We start from the raw sequence: 24,300 nt of genomic DNA on the forward strand, positions 1-24,300 counted from the left end.
TAATGCCCCCTGCAGTAATGAGCCCATTATTTAGTAATGCCCTCCTACCGGTCCCCTTATTGTCCACTATTATTTCATTGTTTACACACAATAAATATTATTCTCACCTCTCCTCCGTTCCCGCGGTGACCTCAGCTACTTCTTGTAGGCCATAGGCACATAGACCCCTCCGTGAGAGCGTCCGATGCATGGGGCTGCTGTCTGCCGTCATGACTTTACTGCAATTGAATGCTTTGCGGTGCCGTAAAGCATTCAACTGAAGTAAAGCCATGACAGCAGCGGCCCAGTGTATGGGATGAGATCATGAAAGGAGTGCTTCTTGCGGACCGCAGGCTCATAGATCCCTCCATGATCGCGTCCTGTACATGGGGCCGCTGCTGTCAGCGCTTTACTGCAGTTGAATGCTTTACAGCACCACAAAGCATTCAACTGCAGTAAAGCCATGACGGCAGCGGCCCAGTATACAGGACCCTATGGGCCTGCAGTCTGCCAGAACAAACTTAAGGCACCGCGGGAACGGACGACAGGTGAGAATACTGTTTATTGTGTGTAAGAAGGTCCGGTAGGAGGGCATTACTAAACAATGGGCTCATGCAGCACCGTGCACCTCCGTATAAGATGACACCCCGCGTATAAGCCGACCCCCGACTTTTGAGAAGATTTTCAGGGGTTAAAAAGTCGTCTTTTACACCGTAAAATACGGTAAGCTGAAATCTTCTGCACTTACGACAATGCGCAGTGTGCCTCTGAAGCTGGGAAGCATCCACCTGGCTACAAAGGCACACTCACTGCGCATGACCGGAAGTGAAGACGACTTCAGATCATGCTCAGTACGACCTCTGAAGTTGGGGCCAGTACACCCAGCTTCTGAGGCGCACTAACGTGGCCGTAACAAACCACGCACATGTGCAAGATTACCAAGACCAGGCGATGATGCCGGCTTCTGGAAATCATATCACATTCACAGAGGCGTGATAACAGAAGGAGGGCAGAGTAGTCAGGTGAAATAATGCCCCATCAACTAGTCATAGGCCTAATTTGAATAAGAAAAATATAGGTAACAAAAGCTTTTTTTTTTTTCTCTTAGGCTATGTGCCCACGCTGCGGAAAATACCCGGATTTTGCCGCGGATTTCTCGCAGAAAAGCTGCGGATTTTCCAGAAATCTGCAGCACAGCTACTCCCCAGCCATTTCTATGGCATTTGGGAAATGCTGTGCCCACGCTGCGGATTTTTCCGCAGCGGAAATCGTGCGGAAAAATCTGCAGCATGTCAATTATTGTTGCAGATTTCTCCGCAGGGTCCCATATACTTACCTGCCTCACCGGAGTCACTTTCTCCGTCCAGTGTACAGGAGCGCGGTGAATCCAGGTACAGAAAGGAAGAGGTGGGCGGAGCCTGCACAAGCTCCGGTCATGTGACAGCCGGAGCTAGTTCAGGCCCGCCCACCTTCTCCTGCAGACGCTGAGTGACCCGGCTGCTGGAAAGCGAGGTGCTGCATGATGGAGGTAAGTATGAACTCCCCCAATCACTGCAGCACTTGTTCTGCATTGAGGATGCAGTGCCGAAGCCATGGCACTGTATCCTCAATGCAGAATGCCCGCACCATATACGCAGGACATTCCGCAGCATGGAAACAGACAAACGTTGTGGTGCTGTTTCATGGGAGCTCCTGCGGAATGTCCTGCGGATATATCCGCAGGACACTGTCCCCGTGGGCACATAGCCTTAAAGTTTTATTTTATAGAATGACGTAATACAGGGCTGGTTAGAAAGTGAATTTGGACATGTAAATGCTGCTGGCTTAGAGGGCATAAGGGACCTGACAGGTTATCTTTAAAAATGATCTGTTCACATTGATGTCAATATAACAAACGGACCCAGAATTTGAGTCTATGGAAAACTGCTTCATTTATCAGCCGTATTTCTTCAGTTTGAAATAAATTTAATTTTTTGCTTCCTGGATCAGTTTCAAACAAATGATCACTATGTGAACATAGCCTTAGGGATTATCAGAGGTCAGTTCTTCACATTCAGCACTTGTACCGCTCATACTCTATGGGTTTGTTCACAAGTTGTGAATTTTTGTGGACTGAATGGTCAATGCAAAAATCAGAGAGACATGTTCGATACTGAGCCGAGTGTAGGATCCCACTTGGCAATGCAAGTCTGTGGGTGAAGAAGGGGGGGGGGGGTGAATAAAATTGCACAGCACTTGCATGCCATTGGTGTACTGCCCGTTTTTCATAGACCATTAGATAGGAGAAGATGGGGAAAAAAAATTCATAATAAGAGGAAAAAAAAAAAAATTTCATAACTGGACCAAACTCTAATGAAAATATCTGATAAAAATCTGTTCATATTTCTTGTAATTGGAAAAAAAAAAATGATGTCTGAATAATCCTCGCAGGGACAAATCACAAGCCTTAGTTACTTTAGCACTGTATTAGCCCATTTACACACTCACGCGGTCATACACAGCAGCATATGGTCAATTATTATATGCATTTATCATGCAGCTACTATTGGCTAATATAGCCCAAGAGTCAAGATACAAAAAAAGTTAAGACAACGTTGGAGTGACCCGTTAATGAGCACTGGTCACCAGTCTGGACAGGTCTCCTTTAAAAAAATGCTTCCCCCACCATACAAAATGTTTTCTTCTATCCAATCTGCATATCTTCTGGGCTGGATCGTTACCCACTCTTTACACACTTTTCCAGAGAGGGGCAGAATCCATAGCCCGAAAGAGGGTTCAATCGAAGGAAAATTACCGGCAAAAAAACCCCACATGGTTGGCAGAGATAAGATTGTCTGCAGCTGATAGGACACATAGGGCTGATTGTAAAGTAGTGAGCTACCCCTTTAACAGCACAGAATACGAATATGTTAGGCTGGGTTCACACTTCGATTGTTTTGCATCAGTCACAATCCATCGCCTTCAGGAATTACAGTATCCCGCAACATATTTTGCAGGAATCCAGTTTTACCCCACAGACTTCTTTTAGCGACGGATTGTGACTGATGGCCTTGCGTTGCATCCGCTGCGAACGATCAGTCATTTAGTGACTGACCGTCAGGCGGGAGCAACGCTGAAGTTAACCTTTTTTGGAGTGTCAAAAAAACTGACTCCGCAGGTGTCCGTCACAATCCGTCACAAGCTATCATGAAAGTCTATGGGGCTGGATTCCGGCATGCTCTACTGAGCATGCCCAGCATGTTTGGCACACCCAGTGGGCTGTCCCAAACACAAACGGATCACGACGGACCAGTCAAAGTATGGATGCACAACGGATGTAACGGACGCGACGGATCAGTTTTTTCACAAGATTCCTGTGAACGGAATCCTGTCGAATTACACATCCGTTGCATCAGTTGACATCTCAAAAACTACGGATCCGTCATTGCATCGCAACAACGGACCTGACGGAAGCAAAACAACGGAAGTGTGAAACTAGCCTTAACAGAAAGCCCCAGAATAATACAGTTTTCCACTGTAATCACTGATCATCCACTGGTGATTCTTCCAGAAGATTAATGCTTCATTGTTTTCCAGCATTGGTCTAAACTCTTCTGAACCTCTCCTTGTTACACACACATTACTAATACTGCTCGCAGCCTTAGAGAGAATGATGGTGGCCAAGACCAACATTGTATCATGGATTACTGAGCTTAAATTTTATGTTATCTGCACTGAGGCTATTAGGGGGGTCCAGGGTGAACGAGCAGGGGGGCTCTGAACACCAAAAGAGTGATCCTGCTCTGCAGCAGAATACTTTCCCTTCTGTATAGGAAACTAATGCTGCCGTGTGTCCTGTGTCTAGTTATGCAGACATGTAACTACACTTCGGACTGCCGGGAATCTGGATACTTCATCCAGTCCTTCCAGAGACCGTGCTATTTGTAGAGAGGTCAATTGCTAATAAAGTTAATAATTTAATTTAATATTGGATCGGGAATAAAATTGATTGCTAGAGGCCACACCACTGCAGCCGCTGCCGATCCCGAGAAAAGGGTTCTTCAATGGAGAAGGCTAGTAAGCGTACAACCCTTTTAAATTTAATAAAAAAATAAATGGTGATGATAAATGGGTTTTCCTACCACATACAATTATCCCCTAACTTCAGAAAAAAGTATAAATTAATGATCGGTGGGGATCTGAACAGGACTACTGGGACTGAGCGGTACTGAGCAGAAGTGGGCATGTGCAACCTCTGCTTTGCTCCCTTCTATAATGTAGTAATGTACATCACTACGTAGAAGAAATGGTGCCAGAGTATGGATCCAGTCCATAAATATACAAAAGAGAAAACGCGGCACTTTGGAGTGTGCAATGAATAAATGAAAGTTTTAATGAAGAAATCCAATTACCCTGCACATGCGATTTCAGTCACTTTACCCTTGACCTCTGACTTCTGGAACCTCTTCCGCAGCGGCAATCTGTTACTTCGTTACTTTCTGATGAAGGTTCGGAATTTTGGACTGAAACATTAGATCTTGTAATTGGATCTCCACAATAAAACTTTTAGTTATTTGTCGTATACTTCAGAGGGCTGAGTTTTCTTGTATATTTATGGCTCACTTTTATAGGCTGTCCGCTCCATAGGAGTGGCATGGTCCTCCAACATGCACACTACCACTCCATTCACAGTGTGTGGAGTCTGAACCTGGAGGAAGAGGCCGCAATTGACTGATCCTGGTCAGGGTGGACTGACCACTAGGTAACAGGTACACTTTTACAAGGGCATTATACTCTACCCAAACAATAAAAGTTTTATGTACGGCGCATAAATTCAATCTTACATCAGGACATTTACGGTCACTCCATCTCTAGCCAAAGCGGCTTTATTCTACAAGCAGGTTCACTAGGTTATCAGGTCAACCAGATAATCTCCAGAGAAACTCCCACCTTCATTCAGGGACAATCACTGCATACAATAGTAAAAGAAGACTACTCTGCATCTGAAGGAAGTGTCTGGAGTGAGAACAAAAACTGTTTTACAGGTTTCAATCTCCAAAAATCCCTCATACAAATGTTAACTAAAGAGGAGCGCGTGGGATGCATCAGCCTCTGTCCCCATCTTGCACTAATTAAGACATCCAAGATCGAGTTTGGCAGCTGCTAACGCTTCACAACTCATCCCCACTCCCAGCATCCTCTTCAGCACTATTCACGTCCACACATGCCCTTCCCCCAGGCCTGACTCAGCACCAGGCTGCGCAGTAGGTACGGACCTGCTTTTGGCTTCCACTCCCACGGAGACGGTGGAGGGCTCGGACTCTTCGGATGGAGAACGCTGAAGAACGGGCGTTAGTTGTGCAGCGTCCGTCACCTCAGTCTGGACACACTCCTCCACAGATTGCTCTTTAATATCTAGAAAAAGAGAGCAGATTCATGGATTGACAATATGTACAGAAAGAAGAATACACTATAATTCATAGCTAAGGAAACAAATTAATGAAAAGACCAATATAAAAGATTTCTGAAGATACTGTAAGGTGCTATTAAAATCATCTATGAATTCAATACTAGTGAGAATGGGACCTGCCGGTGCCTCCGTCTGATCCTACATCAGTACTGTATATATCATCAAGAAGGCCTTTTAGAACATGTGGACATTACGTATGCCCCCTTATGAGGGTGGGTCCCCGATGTACACTCATTTGTATGCAGACAAAAGAAAGAAACCAGTCATTGACTCTTACATACACAATTTGTGTTTTTACTGACGTGTCCCTTTTGAAGAAAGACCTCAACACTGATGTTACTCTATACAGTAAAGGAAAAAAATAGTCCTCTTAGGGTACTTTCACACATCCGGATTTTTGCTCTGCGGCACAATACGGCGTTCTGCAGAAAAACCGCAACCGGCTTTTGTAACGCCGATTGCGGTTTTTTTTTTGCATTGACTTACATTAGTGCCGCATTGTGCCGTAGGGGCTTGCGTTCGGTCCGGTTTTTGCCGCATGCGGCAGATTTAGCCGATGCGGCGGCCGGATCGAACGTACCCTGCAACGTTTTTTGCTCCGGCAAAAAACACCGCATCGCGCCGCATCCGGCCGCTGCGGCGCATTTTTCAATGCATCCCTATGGAGGCCGGATGCGGCGCGATGCGGAAAAAACCGCATCCGGCCGCCGCATGCGGTATTTTCCACTGCGCATGCTCAGTAGCATGCCGCAACCGGAAAAAAACGGACCTGCCGCATGTAAAAACGTATGCAAAGGATGCGGTGTTTTCACCGCATCCGTTGCATAGTTTTCACAGCCGGATTGAGCCGCAGGGCTCAAACCGGATGTGTGAAAGTAGCCTACTGGCACAGAATGCACCAAATAGCTAATCAAGGGATACCTGTGGTGTGTCAGGAGCTTCCACGATGGATACAAAAAGAACTCCTCAACATTTTTGACAGAGGTTGCACAGGGCTGAAAGGAGCAACTTCAGGAGCGGAGCCCGCTGTATATGTAACAGATATTGGCTGGGTTAGGCTACTTTCACACATCAGTTTTCTGCATTCAGGCACAATCCTTTTTTTTCCTGATCCAACAGATTTGGCAAAAAATGTAAAAACCGTATCCACCGGATCAGTTTAACGGATCAGTTATGCCGGATGCGTAAAAAAACGGATCAGTTGGATCAGTGTTGCATCCATTTTTGCATTCATTTGTCCGGTTTTTTTTTTGCTGGTTCCGTTTTTTTCCAAAACATTGGAGCATGCTCAGTTTACAAAAACTGATCCGGCAGCCGCATCCGTTTTTTGCCGCATTACTCCGGATCCGGCGTCCATAGGCTTCCATTGTAAAACACGCCGTATCGCGCCAGATCCAGCGCAATGCGTTTATTTTGCCGGACAAAAAAACGTTACAAGATACGTGGCCTCCGGCCGCCGCTTTAATTAATTTTGCCGCATCCGGAAAAAAACGGATGCAACGCAAAGCCATCAGGCACAATCCGGTAACAATGCAAATCTATGGGGATAAAACGGATGCGGTACCGGATCCGTTTTACCCGTTTTTTTCCGGATTGTGCCTGATGGAAAAAACCTGATGTGTGAAAGTAGCATTATATAGCTAGTATCTGTACAGAACAGAGCATACTCTGATCTCTGCTGCTAACCATTTAGAGCCAGCTGTGAATTTTTCTGAGTCGTTTAAATGACATGATTGTCTCAATATACGGTATATAGTACAAGCAAGAGGACAGGTCCAGGCCCTCGAAAAAGAACTAAACAGATAAACTTTTCATATCTCTCTCTCGCGAGAGATAGCGAGAGATAGCAAGAGATAGAGAGAGAGAGATAGAGAGAGAGATAGAGAGAGAGAGATAGAGAGAGAGAGATATAGAGAGAGATATAGAGAGAGAGAGATATAGAGAGAGAGAGATATAGAGAGAGAGAGATAGAGAGAGAGATAGAGAGAGAGATATAGAGAGAGAGAGAGAGAGAGAGAGAGAGAGATAGAGAGAGAGAGATATAGAGAGAGATATAGAGAGAGAGAGATATAGAGAGAGAGAGATATAGAGAGAGAGAGATAGAGAGAGAGAGATAGAGAGATAGAGAGAGAGATATAGAGAGAGATAGAGAGAGAGAGAGAGGCCATTGCTGACTTTACAGCGAGCACCTCACACACAAAGGCCCGCACCACTGCACATCAATCAAAGGTGCAGTGCATTTCTATAACTTTGATTATAGATATTCTTGCAACCAAGCATCCAATCTTTCTATAACCGGTATGCTTGGATAAAGTATCATAGTGCCAATATGGCACGGTCTTTACTTTATATAGTAAAATCCAGTTGGTTGGTTCCCTTTAAATACATATTTGGTATAACTGCGTCTGAAAAAGTCATATCAAAATATATTATATTATCTAAAACCATTAATCCTTAACGACCGCAAATACGCCTTTTAACGGTGGCAGTAAAAAAGGGGCCTTATTCCTCAGTGCCGCTTTTTAACAGCACTCAGAAAAAAGGGTAAAGCCCCCCCCCCCCCCCCCCCCTCCCAGCGTCGTCACGATTCGGGTCGGTTTTACCAGTCCCATTATACATCAAATAATGGTGATCATGTAAAAGTGAATGCAGCACAGGTAAAACAATGATTTCTCTCCCATTTGATATGATCAAGCATGTCAGATGGAAGAGAAATGTCCTGCCCGGACCCCCCTCTTCTTCCCGATTATCTAAAATGGCGGGCACGTGAGTTGTGCGCCTGCTGCAATCATCCTCCTTTTCCGATTTGTCTTCCTTCTGACATATCAGATGGGAAAGAAAAAAGTCAACCCCTTGCCCACTGTGCTTCTTTTCTCTGCAGCATAACCTGATACGTGATGTGGTTCCTGAGCCACAGCATGTCAATTTATGCTGCAGAGACGAATGATCTCTGTGGGCAGAGCACAGCTAAAGTCCGCAGCGGCCCGAGCCCTGATCATGGGCACAAATGTGTACATGGGAAATCCCCATGAGATCTGCTATTGCTTTAGCTGAAATTCATCGATTCTCCAGTATGAGGTTGTGCACAGCATCGACGATCTTTGGAAATACAACCACTCTCTGTCGTCCAGGACGTTCCTCATCATTGGTGCTGAAGTGGCCTGTTTTAACTTTGGCACCCCAGTTCTTCACTGTGGAATATGAAGGGCATTGATCCCCAATGTCTGCAACATATCACCATGAATATCCTTTGCGTACTTTCCTTGCAGAAACAAGAATTTTATCACTCCTTTGCTCTCAGTTGCTGTGAATATCGCATTAGACTCCGCCGTTTTGTTTTCCCGCATGCGTAGAACACTGTTGCCATAAGCAACAAACACAAAAGCTTGAAAAGATATATTAGACACATAAGGCTTTCATGTGATGTAACATTCATTACCAGAGAAACAAAAAATGATCATAAGCCAAAGATTTATCAGCAGCCCCTCGTAATTCATAAAGTGACAGTGGTTAGACTTCTAAAATTTGGCCTGGTCATTAAGGTCAAAATTGGCTTCGTCCTTAAGGGGATGGGAAAAAAAAAAAATAAACAATAAAAAGTGATCAAAATGTCTTAAGTACTCCAAGATGGTATCAATGAAAATATGAGCCCAGGGCAAAAATAAACAAGTACTTGCATAGTTCTATGAACAGAAGAAAAAGTAAAGTTACAGGTCTCAACGAGTTAATATATTATTTAAATTTTAACCAATAAACTCTAAATATCAAAAATCTCATCAGTTTTGTTTCCCTTAGGTTACTTTCACACATCCGGTTTGAGCGGTGCGGCTCAATCCGGCTGTGAAACCTATGCAACGGATGCGGCAAAAACACTGCATCCTTTGCATAAGTTTTTACATGCGGCCCGTCCGTTTTTTTCCGTTTGCAGCCCGCTACTGAGCATGCGCAGTGGAAGAAACCGCATGCGGCGGCCGGATGCGTTTATTTCCGAATCGTGCCGCATCCGGCGTCCATAGGCATGCATTAAAAAATGCGCCGCAGCGGCCAGATGCGGTTTTTTTGCCGGAGCAAAAAACGTACCAGGGAACGTTCCATCCGGCCGCGGCATCGGCTAAATCTGCCGCATGCGGCAAAAACCGGACTGAACGCAAGCCCATGCGGCACAATACGGCACTAATGTAAGTCTATGAAAAAAAAACGCAACCGGCGGCAAAAAAAACGGTTGCGCTTTTTTCTGCAGAGCGCCGTATTGTGCCGCAGAGCAAAAACCGGATGTGTGAAAGTAGCCTTAACTCGTCCATATTGTTGGGTCCTTTTTTTCTGCATAATAAATGAAAAGGCAAAAGTCCCAAAAATAGCAGGATTGCAGATCTAATTTTTTAATTTAACCATTTCATCCCATTAGAATTTTTTTCCCACTGTTTCAGTATAGTATATGGTAACATGAATAGTATCATTCAAAACTACCACTCATCAGGCAAAAAAAAGCATTCATATGGCTAAGTCTCTGGAAACAACGTGGAGGGAAAGAAGAGGAAAAAAAGTATCCTTCAAGGTTAAAAAAAAAAAAAAGTATGATACCTGGAAAATGTGAACTTAACTTACTACTGAAAGTTGTCCAGCTATTACCATAGAAAATAAAAAAAAAAAAGTTCTAGCAACTAAAATGACAACCATGCAATGCAAACGCATTATTGTATAATACCAGGCTCCAGCTGCATTTAAAGGGAACCTGTCAGGTGCAATATGTACCCAGAACCACAAGCAACTCTGGGTGCATATTACTAATTCCTGCCTAACTGTCCATGTATCTAGTAGCATAAATAAACAGATCTTTAAAAAAAAAAAAAAAGTACCGTATTTTTCTGATTATAAGACGCACCCCCAAATTTGGTGAAGGAAAAGAGAAAACTTTTTTTTAATGTTAAATGGAGTCCGTCTTATGCCAGTGTCCGTCTGACAAATCATATAGGGTATATGTCCCTCATAGCCCCCATCCTAAAATTAGCTCCCTTAATCTGGATATGGACCCCTTATATTGAATATAGCCCCCTTGTGCTAGCACACGTACCCCAGTGATGCCACATGTCCCCCATTGATGGCACATGTCACCCTGTGCTGGCACCCATCCCCTATTTATGGCACATGTCACCCTGTGCTGGCACACGTCCCCTATTGCTGGCACATGTCAACCTGTGCTGGCACACGTCCCCTATTGCTGGCACAAGTCCCCTACAGCTGGGACAGGTCTCAGATAGATGGCACACGTCCCCCTGTGCTGCCCATGGACCCCTATGGATGGCACATATCCCCCTGTGCTGCCCACGGCCCTCCATGGATGGCACACGTCCCCCTGTATTTGATATGGCCCCCATGCTGCTGCCCATAGTAAACTAAAAAACTCTTTACTTGCCTTCTCCAGCCCGGTCCTCCCTCATGTCTCCCTCCGTGCTGCTGAGCGCCTCCACTTCCTGCTTCTCTGTGCCGGTCATGTGATCGGCACAGCAGAGTGACATCATCTCTGCATGCCGGATCACAGCGGCGGCAGGGAGACCGGGGAGATACCGGTAGATCAGTGCTGGAGGAGGTAAGTAAAGCTTTTTTATTTTAGGATAGGCAGCAACATGTGGGCCATATCTAACACGGGGGGAGGGGGGGGCATGTGCCATCAAAGGGGGCCGCAGGCACATAATATGCGCTGCTACCCCAGCTCATCACCGCGGTGCGGTTTGAGCACCACGGTGATGGACAGCGGCAGTGCATATTATATGAATGGGAGCAGGAGATCTCCCGCTGCCTCCTGCAGTCTCCACCAGCCTGCCTAAGCCCCCAGCACCACTCCAGAGCTGCCCCCACCTCCCCCCTGGGCCCTGCAGTATATAATCCGTATATTCGGATTATAAGACGCACCCCCTACTTTCCCCCCAAAATTTGGAGGAACAAAAGTGCGTCTTATAATGCGAAAAATACAGTATTTCTAAAGATAGTTTCTTATATGTTAAGGAAGCCAGGGACTAGTCGCAAGGGAGTTCCCCTGGCTAGCCGGCCTACATAGCATGTTAGCACACCCTTGTGGGCGTACTAACATGTTAATGAATGCGCAGCTTCGCCGCACATACTCAACTGCACATGATCTGGAGTCCCTGGGACTTCCGGTCATGCGCACTATACCTCATTGAAGCCGGGAAGCTGAAACCTTGCATCAATTTAGTGCACATGATACTAAGTCCAGGGGACTTTGGATCATGCGCAAACATCCTCCGCCGGCTGCCATGAAGAATGAGGTATGTGCGGTGAAGCTGCACATTCATTAGCATGTTATTATACCCCTGTGGGCGTACTAACATGCTATGTGAGCTGGATAGTCAGGGGAATAAACACTCTTGCGACTACTCCCTGGCCTCATTAGCATATAATAAAGGATCTTTAGAAATACTTTCACTAAAGATCTCTTTATCTATACCAATATATACATGGACTGTTAAGGCCCCCTTACACATAGCGATGTCGTTAACGAGATCGCTGAAACATCACAGGTTTTGTGATGCAACAGCAACCTCGTAAGCGATCTTGCTACGTGTGACACATAGCAGTGACCGGCCCCCCGCTGCGATATCACCGATCATACCTGAACGTCCTGGTTCATATTTTGAGCGTTGGTGTCCCGCTGGGCAGAATGCATCGCTGTGTTTGACGCCATAACAACGACAAGCGAACTCATTGGCACGCCTGGGTGGAGACACTACGCATCTATCGAGGTCTGAGTCGTCAGAATAGCTGTTGTGTGACAGGGTCCCAACGACCACCGAGGTCATTATACGGATTGCAGCATCGTTGCTGTTAATTAGATCTGCATGTTTGTCAGCTCACTAGCGACCATATAGCGTCGTACCAGCGATCCTGACCAGGTCGATTCGTTGTCGGGATCGCTGGAACGTCGATACGTGTAACAGGACCCTTAGGCAGGGATTAGCAATCAGGGTGGATAAAAATCTTGATTTTTTTAAAAAAATCAAAAAAATCAGATTTTTTTGATTTAAATCATTTGATTTAAATCAGATTTTTTAATCAAGTTGTACACAAGCAAAACTTTGTCTTGTTGCAAATCTAATTGTTTTACACAAATAAAAATATTAAAACAGTTGATTATGAAACCTAATAATTTTTATTTGCACTATTAAACACTCAGAATTGAACTACAGAGAGTAAGTACTTTTTAACAATAGCCTATCTCTAACGTTTGAAGTAAGCAAACATCTTCAGTGAATACATCAGTCCTTTAAGCCTACTGTTTATTTAGGACTTTTAATAGGAAAACCAGTTGTCCTGCTTTAGCAGTTCCTAAGCGGTTTCGGACTGTTGTGTGCACAAAACCAAATGAAGAAAACAATCTCTCTACTCCTGCGGATGAAGCCGATGCAGTCAGTAGCTGAGTAGCTAGATTTATTATCTTTGCTGGAAGAACAAGTGATTGCGACTTCCACCAGTCCAGTGGTTTTAGTTCATTAACGACGTTATCTGCAAACATGTATTTTTGAAATGGTGCAGATTCACACTTCAATTTCAGCACAGTTGCCACAATGTCATGGTTAGTATTCTATACTCCAGAACTACCAGTGCTAGAAATTTTTCTTTTCATAGACTTTAACCATCCCAGTAAAATGTCTGTTAAAAAAAATAGGTTGTAAATTAATTGCCAGACTTACCACTAGTACTAGGCTCCTGGTGCATAAGAAGCTGTGGGGGTTCATTGACATTAGTTGTATCACTATCAACATCTTCATTTCCCTTCTGGTTGCAGTTTTCATAATGTGATTTCAAACGGCAAACAAGTCCTTGGATATCCTTTTGACAGTATTTGCACTTTGCTCTTGCACCTTTCTTTCCAAGATCTGCTGCTGGCATATCAACAGAATGAACCCAAATAGGGTCTCTCTTACGACCTGCTGCCATGGCTCACACAGATCACTTATGAAGTTTGATTGTTACTACAGCCTGAGCCAAGCACTGCTGATGTTACTACAGCCTGAGCCAAGTACTGCTGACTATCCAACAAGTTTGGGCATGTCAACTGAATGCAGGGAAAAAGAAACTAAACCAAAACTGAAACCAAGCTAGAAGTGTGGAATTAAAGGGGCAGTATGAACAAAATGTGGAGGCTATTAATAGTTTATACAATTAAGACATGCTGCTTTTAAACACCTACCTATTGCCATATAGTAAAACAAAAAAGATTTTTACTTACTTTGGGGTCCCCCCCTCACCCTGGCGTTAGATCGTTGCCCCTAGTTTCGTCCGTGTAACTATGGGCGCACATGCACACTGCTCTCACTTCTCATTTTAATCGTGATTTATATTAAAAAAAACCCTTTTGATTTAAATCAGTGATTTAAATCATGATTAAAATCATGATTTAAATCGATCCGATTTAAATAGAAAAAAATCTTTTGATTTAAATCGTGATTTAAATCATGATTTAAATCGGCGTGATTTAAATCAATCCACCCTGTTAGCAATATGCACCCAGAACTGCTCGCGGTTCTGGGTGCATATTGCACCTGACAGATTCCCTTTAAAGCTCTGCTAGTTTCCCAGATGAAATCTCCCATTATTCCCTGCTGGCCTAATGTTTGATCATTGTTTGGTCTACATCATCTACACCAGTACGAGTTCTAGACCAACCCTGTTACTTCCGGTGATTAGTAGCTCACTGTCAATAGACATTGTACATAGAGAGTCTGGGGTTAGCGGTGTACCTCGCTAAATTCTGCTGCATGCTAAATCTAAAAACTCTGTCAGAACTGCTGCACCTTGTAAACTAAGTGATACATCATTGGAATCAGTTTTTTTCCTACATTATTCTGCTATCAGATGAGGTAGCAAAACTGGCTGATAGATTTCTTTTAAATAATGGGTAAGCCACATAGTGTTAAGGAGCTTTACATGTTCAATCTATGAGAGTGACTCAAAGATATTGCCAGATTTCTGGCAAAAAAAGCAAAGCTTGGAAAAGTCACAATTTTAAGGTTAATCTCGCCCCAGCTGCAACAAAGTGGGTGGAACTGAGGCGGGATGGTGTGTGATCCAATTCATGACGAGCAGTGACATTCATTATGCCACAAATCTAAGGCCCTGTGTGCACACTGCGTATTTACCCGCTTTTTTTGCTGCACAAATTTCTTGAGAAAATGGTTGTAACCTTTCTGCAGACATTCCCCAGCAAAACCTATTCTTTCTGTAGATTTTCTTGAGAAAAAGAAAGAGCATGTCACTTTTCTGCAGGCATCCGAGTTATTCACTCCATTGACTGTAATGTAATCATGAAATACAGCAGGGAATAACGCAGGTAGCAAGTGATGTGCATTTTCCTGCGTTATTTTGCGTTTTTCGGGACATAATGTTCATCACTGCCTGCGTTTTGCAGGGGAGAGATGTCATTAGGAGAGGAAGAGGAAATTGAGCAGAGTAAATACACACACATCACACACAGACAGACATATGCAATGCACATAGAAATCAAACGTACATATTAAAAATAAAAAAAACGGAAAAAAAAAAACCGTGGGCTCCGCCGTATCTTTACCGTCCAGCCAAGGTAAACACACAGCGGAGGTCCGGTATTCTCAGGCTGGGGAGGGCGAGGGCCAGGGTTAATGCCCCCCTCCCGCAGCGAAGAATATCATGCCGCCGCTGCCCCGAGAATGTCGCATCCATTATGTGACAGTCCCAACGTGTTAGCGGCTCTTCCCGATTGCAGTGATGCGGTGGCAATCGGGGTAATAACGAGTTAATAGCAGCGCATAGCTGCCACTAAAGGCCCAGTCACACACAACGACTTATCAGTGATCCCAAAAACGATGCGACCTGATAGGGATCGCTGGTAAGTCGATGGTGAGATGTCACACAGTCAGACCTTACCAACGAAGCAGGAACGATACAGTTAGCAGTAGCGACCTGTATAACGATCTCGGCAGTCACTGTGACCCTGTCACACAGTGTCAAACACAGCGATGTGTCCTGCCCAGCAGGACATCGCCTTTGAAGAAAATGGTCTGGACCATTCTGCAATGACCGGCGACCTTACAGCAGGGGCCTGATCGCTGGTAGGTGTCACACATAACTAGATCACTAATGGGATCGCTACTGCGTCACAGAAACCGTGACTCGCTAGCGATCTCGCTAGCGATCTCGTTATGTGTGACGGTACCTTAAGTCTTAGACTATGTGCGCACGTGTGCGTAATTCATGCAGTTACGCTGCCCTTTGTAGCGCAGCGTAACTGCATGCGTCCTGCGTCCCCTGCACAATCTATGGAGATTGTGCAGGAGCCGTGCGCACGTGGCGTCTTGGAGCGCAGCGCTTCGGCTGCTGCCCGAAGCGCTGCGTTCAAGAAGTGACATGTCACTTCTTCCGTGCGCTTTGCCGGCAGCTCCTGCTCTGTCTATGGCAGGAGCTGCAGGCAGAGCGCATGGAATCGGCTTTTTTTTTTTCTCTACGGACATTTTCTGCAGCGATTTGAAGCGCACGTGTGCTCTTCAGATCGCTGCAGAAATTTCTGCAGTGACTGTATGCAACGTGCGCACATAGCCTTAGCTTAATCATGGCAGCGTCTATGAGACAGCTTCCATGATTAACGTGTAAAGTGAATAAACAAGCACACACACCAAAAATACTTTATTTTAAATAAAATAACAAATAAGCCCCCTCTTTCACCACTTTATTAGCCCTCCCAAAGACACAGCTCCGACGTAATCCACAGAGGTCCCACGACGCTTGCATCCAGCCGCATCTGACACATACTCAATGCAGCCTCGTTCAGTGAGCGATGCTGCAGGGGTAACTACAGGTCATTTCTCACAGTCGGTAATATGAACACATTACCACTCGCGAGAACTGCAAGTGTGTCCTCACAGGGACTCTCTTGATTGATTTGTCCTCTATCTATTGATTATCTATCGATTATCTTTCTATCCATCTATCCATTATCTATCTATCTATCTATATTTATTCATCTATCCATCTTTCTATCTATCCACTATCTATTCATCTTTCTAGCTATTTATCCATCTGTCTATCCATCTATCTATTTACCGTATTTTTCGGACTATAAGATGCACCTGACCATAAGACGCACCCTGATTTTAGAGGAGGAAAATGGGAAAATAAAATTTTAAGCAAAAAATGTGGTCATGACACACTTATGGGGCGAGGATCCGCTGCTGACACTTATGGGGTAATGTCCTGCTCAAATACTCCCCAGGCTGCTCACATACTCCCCAGGCTGCTCATAACAAACCCCTATCCTGCTCATATACCCCCATCATCCTGGTGTATGGCCGCATCCTGTGGCACATAAAAAAAAAACGTTCATACTCACCTTACCTCACCTCACTCCCTGCAGCACCGCTCCTCTTACCGTCTATGTAAGCGGCAGCGCCGCTGAGTGGAGCCGTCCCCGTTCCCCTGCAGCATACGCGATCTCCTCCTGTCTGTCCCGTGTGGACACGTGTGCACAGCGATGACGTCATCGCTGTGCGCGGCGCTAGTCTCCACGCAAGTCAGCTGACCGGAGGAGACAGGAGGAGATCGCGGTGCTGCAGGGGAACGGTGAGTAATGTGTACTGATTCACTGCACCCCGCGCTGATTATGATGCGCGGGGAGCAGTGAATACAGCCGCACATTATCACTCCGGGGTGATCATGCGGGCCGGCTCTTTATCCCCCGCCCATCATCCCGCCCACCTGTCCGTGCCGGCTTCAGCGCTGAGAGATTATGGGCGGGATGATGGGCGTGCATATTAAATGAGCGGGTCCACGTGGTCACGGCAGGCTGCTAAATCCTGCTCATGCCCCTGATGACCCGCTCCACCGCAGCACCCTCATTCCTCGCAGCCCTGTATTCAGACCATAAGACGCACCCCCCACTTTCCCCCAACATTTGGGGGGGGGGGGGGAAGTGCGTCTTATGGTCCGAAAAATACGGTATATTTATTGCAGTTAAAACATTAAAAAACGCGGGGACCAACCTGAAAAAAAAAAAAACAACGCACCAAAAGCGCACAAAAAACGGACCGGTGCGTTATTGGTACCTTTTACCGCAGGTGCGCTAATCCTTCACTCTCAAGAAATTTCTTAAGAAATTTCTTGAGAAATATCCTTTTTCCAGTGCGCACAGGGCATTAATCCAGCACAGACTGAAGAAAAATTTGTGGCGATGCGCACAGCACTATGCACCTTGGCCGAGTCATTAGGAAGTGTGCATCTATTGAATCGGAAGAGTCCGCTCCAACATGCCCCCTCATCAAGACTGGTAAGAGAATTACCGGTCTTTATGAATCACTCTATATATATACTTCACCTGTACAAGCTACACTGCCAAAAAGTGAAAGCACAAAACTGTGACAATTCCAGGTAAAGCGGAGTGTGGTTTATGCCATGCTGTTCTTGCAGTTAGGGCTGATTCACAAAACTGTATTGTCACCCTTAGGCTAGTTTAACACTTGCGTTGGACGGGATCCGTTGCTATCCGCAGCCTTGAGGAATTACGGTAACCGTTACAGGAAACCGTTATATTCCTCATAGACTTCTATTAGCTACGGATAGCAACGGATGGTCTTGCATTGCATCCGCCCCGCATCAGTTGTTTTGACGCTGACCGTCAGTGAGCGTCGGGCGGATGGAACGCTGCATGTAACGTTGTTTTGAGAAGCGGAAACCTTTAATTTTCACTGCGCATGCTCTTTTTTTTTTTTTTTTCCACAAACTTTATTTTATTTCTCAGTGGCCGAACGTTCAGCTGAGCGCTCGGCCGCCGGCATGTCAGGGCACCCAGCTGAGCGCTCGGCCGCCGGCATGTCAGGGCGCTCAGCTGATCCGCCGGCATGTCAGGGCGCTCAGCTGATCCGCCGGCATGTCAGGGCGCTCAGCTGATCCGCCGGCATGTCAGGGCGCTCAGCTGATCCGCCGGCATGTCAGGGCGCTCACCTGATCCGCCGGCATGTCAGGGCGCTCACCTGATCCGCCGGCATGTCAGGGCGCTCAGCTGAGCGCTCGGTCGCCGGCATGTCAGGGCACTCAGCTGAGCGCTCGGCCGCCGGCATGTCAGGGCACTCAGCTGAGCGCTCGGCCGCCGGCATGTCAGGGCGCTCGGCCGCCGGCTATTAAGAGCGATCAGCTGATCGTTCACAATAGTCGGCTGCCGGTAAACTGTAAGAAGAAAAGAAGAAAAAAAAAGCTCTGTTATTTTGTACGATTGGTAGCATTGCGTTGTGCCACTATATGCAACGCATCCGTTGCATGTGTCACACAACGCAATGCTATGGATCCCGTCCAACGCAAGTGTGAAACTAGCCTTATGGTCATGAAAAAAAAAAAAAAAATTGTTTTTTCTTAAATAAGAATAAGTTGAAATTAAACCACAAGATGGGCTTCATACATAACCCCCTCACTGATCAGCAATCAAAAGTGTTTTTTCAGTAGCTGGCAGTTTTGATGCAGAAATATGAAGTGAAAAAAGAATACGATACTAGCAGCCTACACACATTACAGAGCTATTAAATATATCCAGGAAGATGGAGAATCTGCATTATTTGGGTCTCTACACTTGTTGCAGGAAGTGGATTGTAAGTGCTGGAGCCACTGACAGGAGAATGCAGGCAGCCACTATTAGAATTATGATTTTAGGGAGGTGAAAAAAAAAATTCCCATTAACCTCCCAGTCTGGTATTCCTCTAGCTAGCGCTGTGTCTCCAGCTGGTCTGCAAGGATCAACACTGTGCAGGTGACATACACTTCCACTTGGACAATATGTGAGCGCTCCAGCATCGTGCCGACCCTGCTGGGTGACGATCTCCGCAGAGGACGCAGCACAGACTACAGGGAAGCACCACTGCTCCTTTTTTCACCTCCATGGACCCACTAAGGAGGGGTGTCCAGTAATGGGTAACGAAGTACATTTTATTAGTGAGTTCAAAAACAAAATTAAGAGCAAAATTGTGATATTTGCTTTAAAGGGAACCTGTCAGCAGAAATTTTGCACTAAACCTAAAAGATTCCCCCTCTGCAGCTCGTGGGCTGCATTCTAGAAAGGTTCCTGTTATTGTGCCCCCTTTGAGACCTAAATAAATACTTTATAAAGTCTTACCTTTTTGTATGTAAATGTTTTTTTATGGTCACGGGGCGGGCTGTCTTGCGTCCGTTATTCGCCTCCTGCCGCTTTACGCCGTCCCCCATTGCTAATTTCCATACATGAGGATGCCGCCCAGTGCTCCCGAGGTCTCGCGCATGCCCAGTGGCACTATTGCGGGACAGCACTGTGTAAAGCGTGACCGCTGGTGAGCCCGCCCATAATCTCGTGCCTGCGGTAATAGGTGATGTGGGTTCATATGGCCAGCGCTTGCGCATAACTGTGAAGGCAGAGGGAATAGCGCGGGCACGAGATTATGGGCGGGTACTTGGATGACGCTGCTGATGACAATCACAGCACCACCCATAATCTCGCGCCTGCACAATCACCTCCCCAGCGGTCACGCTTTACACAGTGCTGTCCCGCGATAGTGCCATTGGGCATGCACGAGACCTCGGGAGCACTGGGCGACGTCCTCATGTATGGAAATTAGCAATGGGGGACGGCGTAAAGCGGCAGGAGGCGAATAACGGACGCAAGACAGCCCGCCCGTGACCATAAAAAAACATTTACATACAAAAAGGTAAGACTTTATAAAGTATTTATTTAGGTCTCAAAGGGGGCACAATAGCAACAGGAACCTTTCCAGAATGCAGCCCAGGAGCTGCAGAGGGGGAATCTTAGGTTTATTGCAAAATTTCTGCTGACAGGTTCCCTTTAATGTTTTTGCTCCCATTTATCATGAGCTGAACCCAAAAATCTAAGACTTTCTATTTACACGTAAGGTCTTTTTCACTCAAATATTATTCAAAAATCTATCTAGATTTGTGTTAGGCCGGTGTCCCACTTGCGATTGTTTCGCGTGTATCTGACGCGAGTTTCGCGGTGCATCACCTGTCACGGACTTACACTCTTCTCACAGGAGCGGGTCGGGTGCATGCATCTCTATGCAGATGGGACGCTCCCGAGAGCAGTGCGAGTCCATGATGGGTGATTCACGCGAGTTTCACGGTGTGATACACGTGAAACAATCGCAAGTGGGACACCAGCCTTAGTGAGCACTTCTCACTTGCCAACATAATGCATCCTCCTTACAGGTGTGGTATATGATTATTGCACAGAGGTGCCTTACGCTGGACACAATAAAAGGCCACTCTAAGATGAGCAGTTTTACAGTATTGGGTAGTCCGGGAACGAGGACAGAATAACAGCCAATATCTGGTGTGACCACCATTTGGCAGTCTGCCATCTGCCCTGCACAGTGAAATATGGGATTCATCCATGAAGAGAACATCTCTTCAACGTGGCAGACGCCATCGAATGTGAGCATTTGCCCACTCAAGTCGGTTATGGCCCTTAACTGCAGTCAGGTGGAGACCTTGATGAGGATGAGGAGCAGCAGATGAGCTTCCCCGAAACGGTTTCCGACAGTTTTGCTGAAATTCTTAGGATATGCAAACTGACTTTTGCAGCAGCTGTCCGGATGGCTGGTCTCAGATGATCTTAGAGGTAAAGATGCTGGGCTGGTGTGGTTACACATGGTCTGTGGCTGGACATACTCTGAAATGCCTTTGGAGATGGCTTATGGCACATTCAATTCACAGGCAACAGCTCTGGTGGACATTCCTGCAGTCAGCATGCCAAGTGCACGCTGCTTCAAAACTTGCGACATCTATGGCATTGAGCTGTTAATTAAACTGCACATTTTAGAGTGGCCTTTTATTGTAGCCAACCTAAGGCACACCTGTGCAATAATTATGCTTACTAATCAGCATCTCAACCGCTTTACCCTTGGGATATTTAACATTTTACTTTTTTTGTTTTTGCTCCCCTTCTGTCGAGAGCCGTAACATTTTTATTTTTCCGTCAATCTTGCGATATGAGGGCCTGTTTTTTGCGGGACGAGCTGTACTTTTAAATGAAACTATAAGTTTTACCATATCGTGTACTGGAAAACAGCAAAAAAAATTCAAGTGCGGAAAAACTGCAAAAGAAGTGTGATCGCACAGTAGTTTTTGGGATATTTTATTTACCATGTTCATTATATGATGAAACTGATGTGTTGGTGTGATGTCTCAAGTCAGTACGAGTTTGAAGACACCAAACATATATAGGTTTACTTTTATCTACGGGGTTACAAAAATTTTCTGAAACCTGTAGCATTCTTATTCTTCGGATCTATGGTGGAAAGGTGCCTGCCCGTGCACGCGGGCGGCCGGGTGCCTGCCCGTGCACGCGGGCGGCCGGGTGCCTGCCCGTGCACGCGGGCGGCCGGGTGCCTGCCCGTGCACGCGGGCGGCCGGGTGCCTGCCCGTGCACGCGGGCGGCCGGGTGCCTGCCCGTGCACGCGGGCGGCCGGGTGCCTGCCCGTGCACGCGGGCGGCCGGGTGCCTGCCCGTGCCGGCTGCCTGTCTGTGCGGGCACACACCGCTGACAGACTGAAACTCTCGCTGCACCGGCCTGCTCCACCACTCAACCAACCCAGCTTTCCCTGCCACAACTGACTTGCTGCTGCCACCACTCACTCGCTGACACTGCCAGCACAGCCTCTGCCTCCTGTGACCCCGCTCCGCTGCCGGCCCCCTCCGGTAAGACAACACTGGAGTTTAAGACTGACCCCATTTTATTTTAATTTTTTTTTACACCTTTTTTTAACTCTAAATTTGGGGTGCGTCTTATAATCCAGTGCGTCTTATAAAACGAAAAATATGGTGTCCACTTGTACTACAGCTTTTAACAATGGAATTTTTTTTTTTTTTTATTTCCTTTTCAAGTTTTAAATATGTTGTGAAATAAAAAATTATTTTTTAGAGGAACCAAGTGCTGGATACCTTCCTTCCTCCTCTACATTCCCCAATGGCACTAATGGCTTCCGTGCACTGGATATATAAGCAAGTTTGGCGAGTTGACAAATCTTTTTGGTACGTAATTAAAAGATTGACACCTGTTCTGTGTTTTGGAGACACTACTGGTTTTGGCATAAACATACTGATCAAAAATACTATGTGCCAACGCTGCGGAATTTGCTGCAATTTTTTTTTTTCTTGAAATTCTGCGGGTTTCTCAAAAATCCTAAGTACAGGGAGTCCCCAGCAATTTCTATGGCATTTTGGAAGTGCTGTGCCCATGCTGCATTTTTTTCCCGCAGCGGAATTATTGCGGATTTCCCTGCGGAAAAATCTGCTGCATGTCAATTATTCCTGTGGATTTTTCAGCGAGATCCTATACTTACCTGCCTTGATTGAAGACACCAGAGTCACTTCCTCCGATGCAGAGTATCCAGGAACAGGAGGTGGGCGGGGCCTGCACAAGCTCCGGTCATGTGACAGCCAGAGCTAGTTCAGGCCCGCCCACCTTCTCCTGCACAGTGCAGACAGACACAGCCAGAAAGTGAAGTGCTGCGTGATGGAGGTAAGTATGAACTACCCGATCACTCCAGCACTTGTTCTGTATTGAGGATGCAGTGCAGAAGCCATGGTACTGTATCCTCAATGCAGAATGCCCGCAGCATATCCAAAGGAAATTCCGCAATACATTTGCAGCACAAAACAGACAGACAAAGTTGTGCTGCGGTTTTCTGGGAGCTCCTGTGGATATATCCACAGGACACTTTCCCCATGGGCACATAGCCTACGACAATTTTCTGAACATTCGAGAGAAAGGTATTTTGTGTCCATAGAAAAAGTCTTAGATCTTTGAGTTCAGCTCATGAAAAATGTGAGAAAAAACAAAAAAAAAACTGTTGCGTTTATATTTGTTCAGTATATTATTTATATAGCACCAACATATTCCACAGCACTTTATAATTAAGCGGGACCATGTGCAGAATAAAGACATACAGTGACAGTTCTACAGTTACAGGAGGTGCGAGGGTCCTACTCACCAGCGTACAATCCATAGAAATACAAATCTAAAGGACAATATGGCTTACACTGTTCTAATGAAAGGAACGTACGGTTCTTATAAAAATATATGGACGGTTACAGGTATTTGATAGGATGGGAGTTTTCTAGTACAACTGTTAATTTGCAATTGGGCAACAAACCTGTGTCGGCAGAGTTTTCTGGTTCTGCTGCCTCCAGTCCATCCATGCTATCTTCATCCTCCAAAGCAGTCTTCCCTCTACTCCGAGGCCTAGAAAAAAAATACGACTCCAATGAAACAGGTGCACGGATTATTCTGCACGACTAAGATGTGAAATTTAGAAAAATTACTAGTATGTCACAGTCTTCGGATTCACTGATCCATACGACCAGAACGGTAAACACAAACATGAATCAGCAAATCATGGATGAATCACGTTTTACTCCTTTGCATCAATGATTTGAAAAGCGTTCGATGTGTCCAGCATGTATTAACTAATCTCCAATGGAGCTGACCGGATACAGACTCCGATATCCAGAAGAGAGACAACATGCACAAGTCACAAAGAATGAGAATGTCTGGAAAGTGCTATGGAATATGATGGCGCTACATACATAGAAATCAAGAATAAACACAGCGTCTACACTACTCAAAGAGAAAGCTCAGTTCTTAACATCACGTTTTTTATGTGAAAAATGTGACAATTTATACGAGGGGCTGCTGGTAAGTCTTTGGCTTTGTGAATTTTTTTTGTTTCTATGGTAACAAGTATTACATCACTTGAAAGCCTTATGTGTGGAGCTGGTCAAACTCACAAAACATCAGGACCAGCTAGTCCCTCCTAAATTTAAAAAAAAACAAAAAACAAAAAAAAAAAAAACCC

General features: G+C 45.6%; 1 protein-coding gene across 10 annotated transcripts in view; it reads right to left on the reverse strand.

Annotated features, from left to right (window-relative positions):
- The window catches only part of KMT2C (lysine methyltransferase 2C), a 440,610-nt gene that overhangs the window by 351,565 nt on the left and 64,745 nt on the right, over nucleotides 1-24,300 (reverse strand). For all 10 annotated transcript variants that reach the window (XM_075315430.1, XM_075315433.1, XM_075315425.1 and 7 more), the window contains 2 exons: nucleotides 23,599-23,687; nucleotides 5,235-5,373 (listed from right to left, as the gene is read on the reverse strand). In XM_075315430.1, the coding sequence (XP_075171545.1) occupies nucleotides 5,235-5,373; nucleotides 23,599-23,687 (228 nt within the window). The remainder of the gene's footprint in view (nucleotides 1-5,234; nucleotides 5,374-23,598; nucleotides 23,688-24,300) is intronic.

This window comes from Anomaloglossus baeobatrachus, chromosome 6 (assembly GCF_048569485.1).
Source record: "Anomaloglossus baeobatrachus isolate aAnoBae1 chromosome 6, aAnoBae1.hap1, whole genome shotgun sequence".
Classification (NCBI taxonomy): Eukaryota; Metazoa; Chordata; class Amphibia; order Anura; family Aromobatidae; genus Anomaloglossus; species Anomaloglossus baeobatrachus.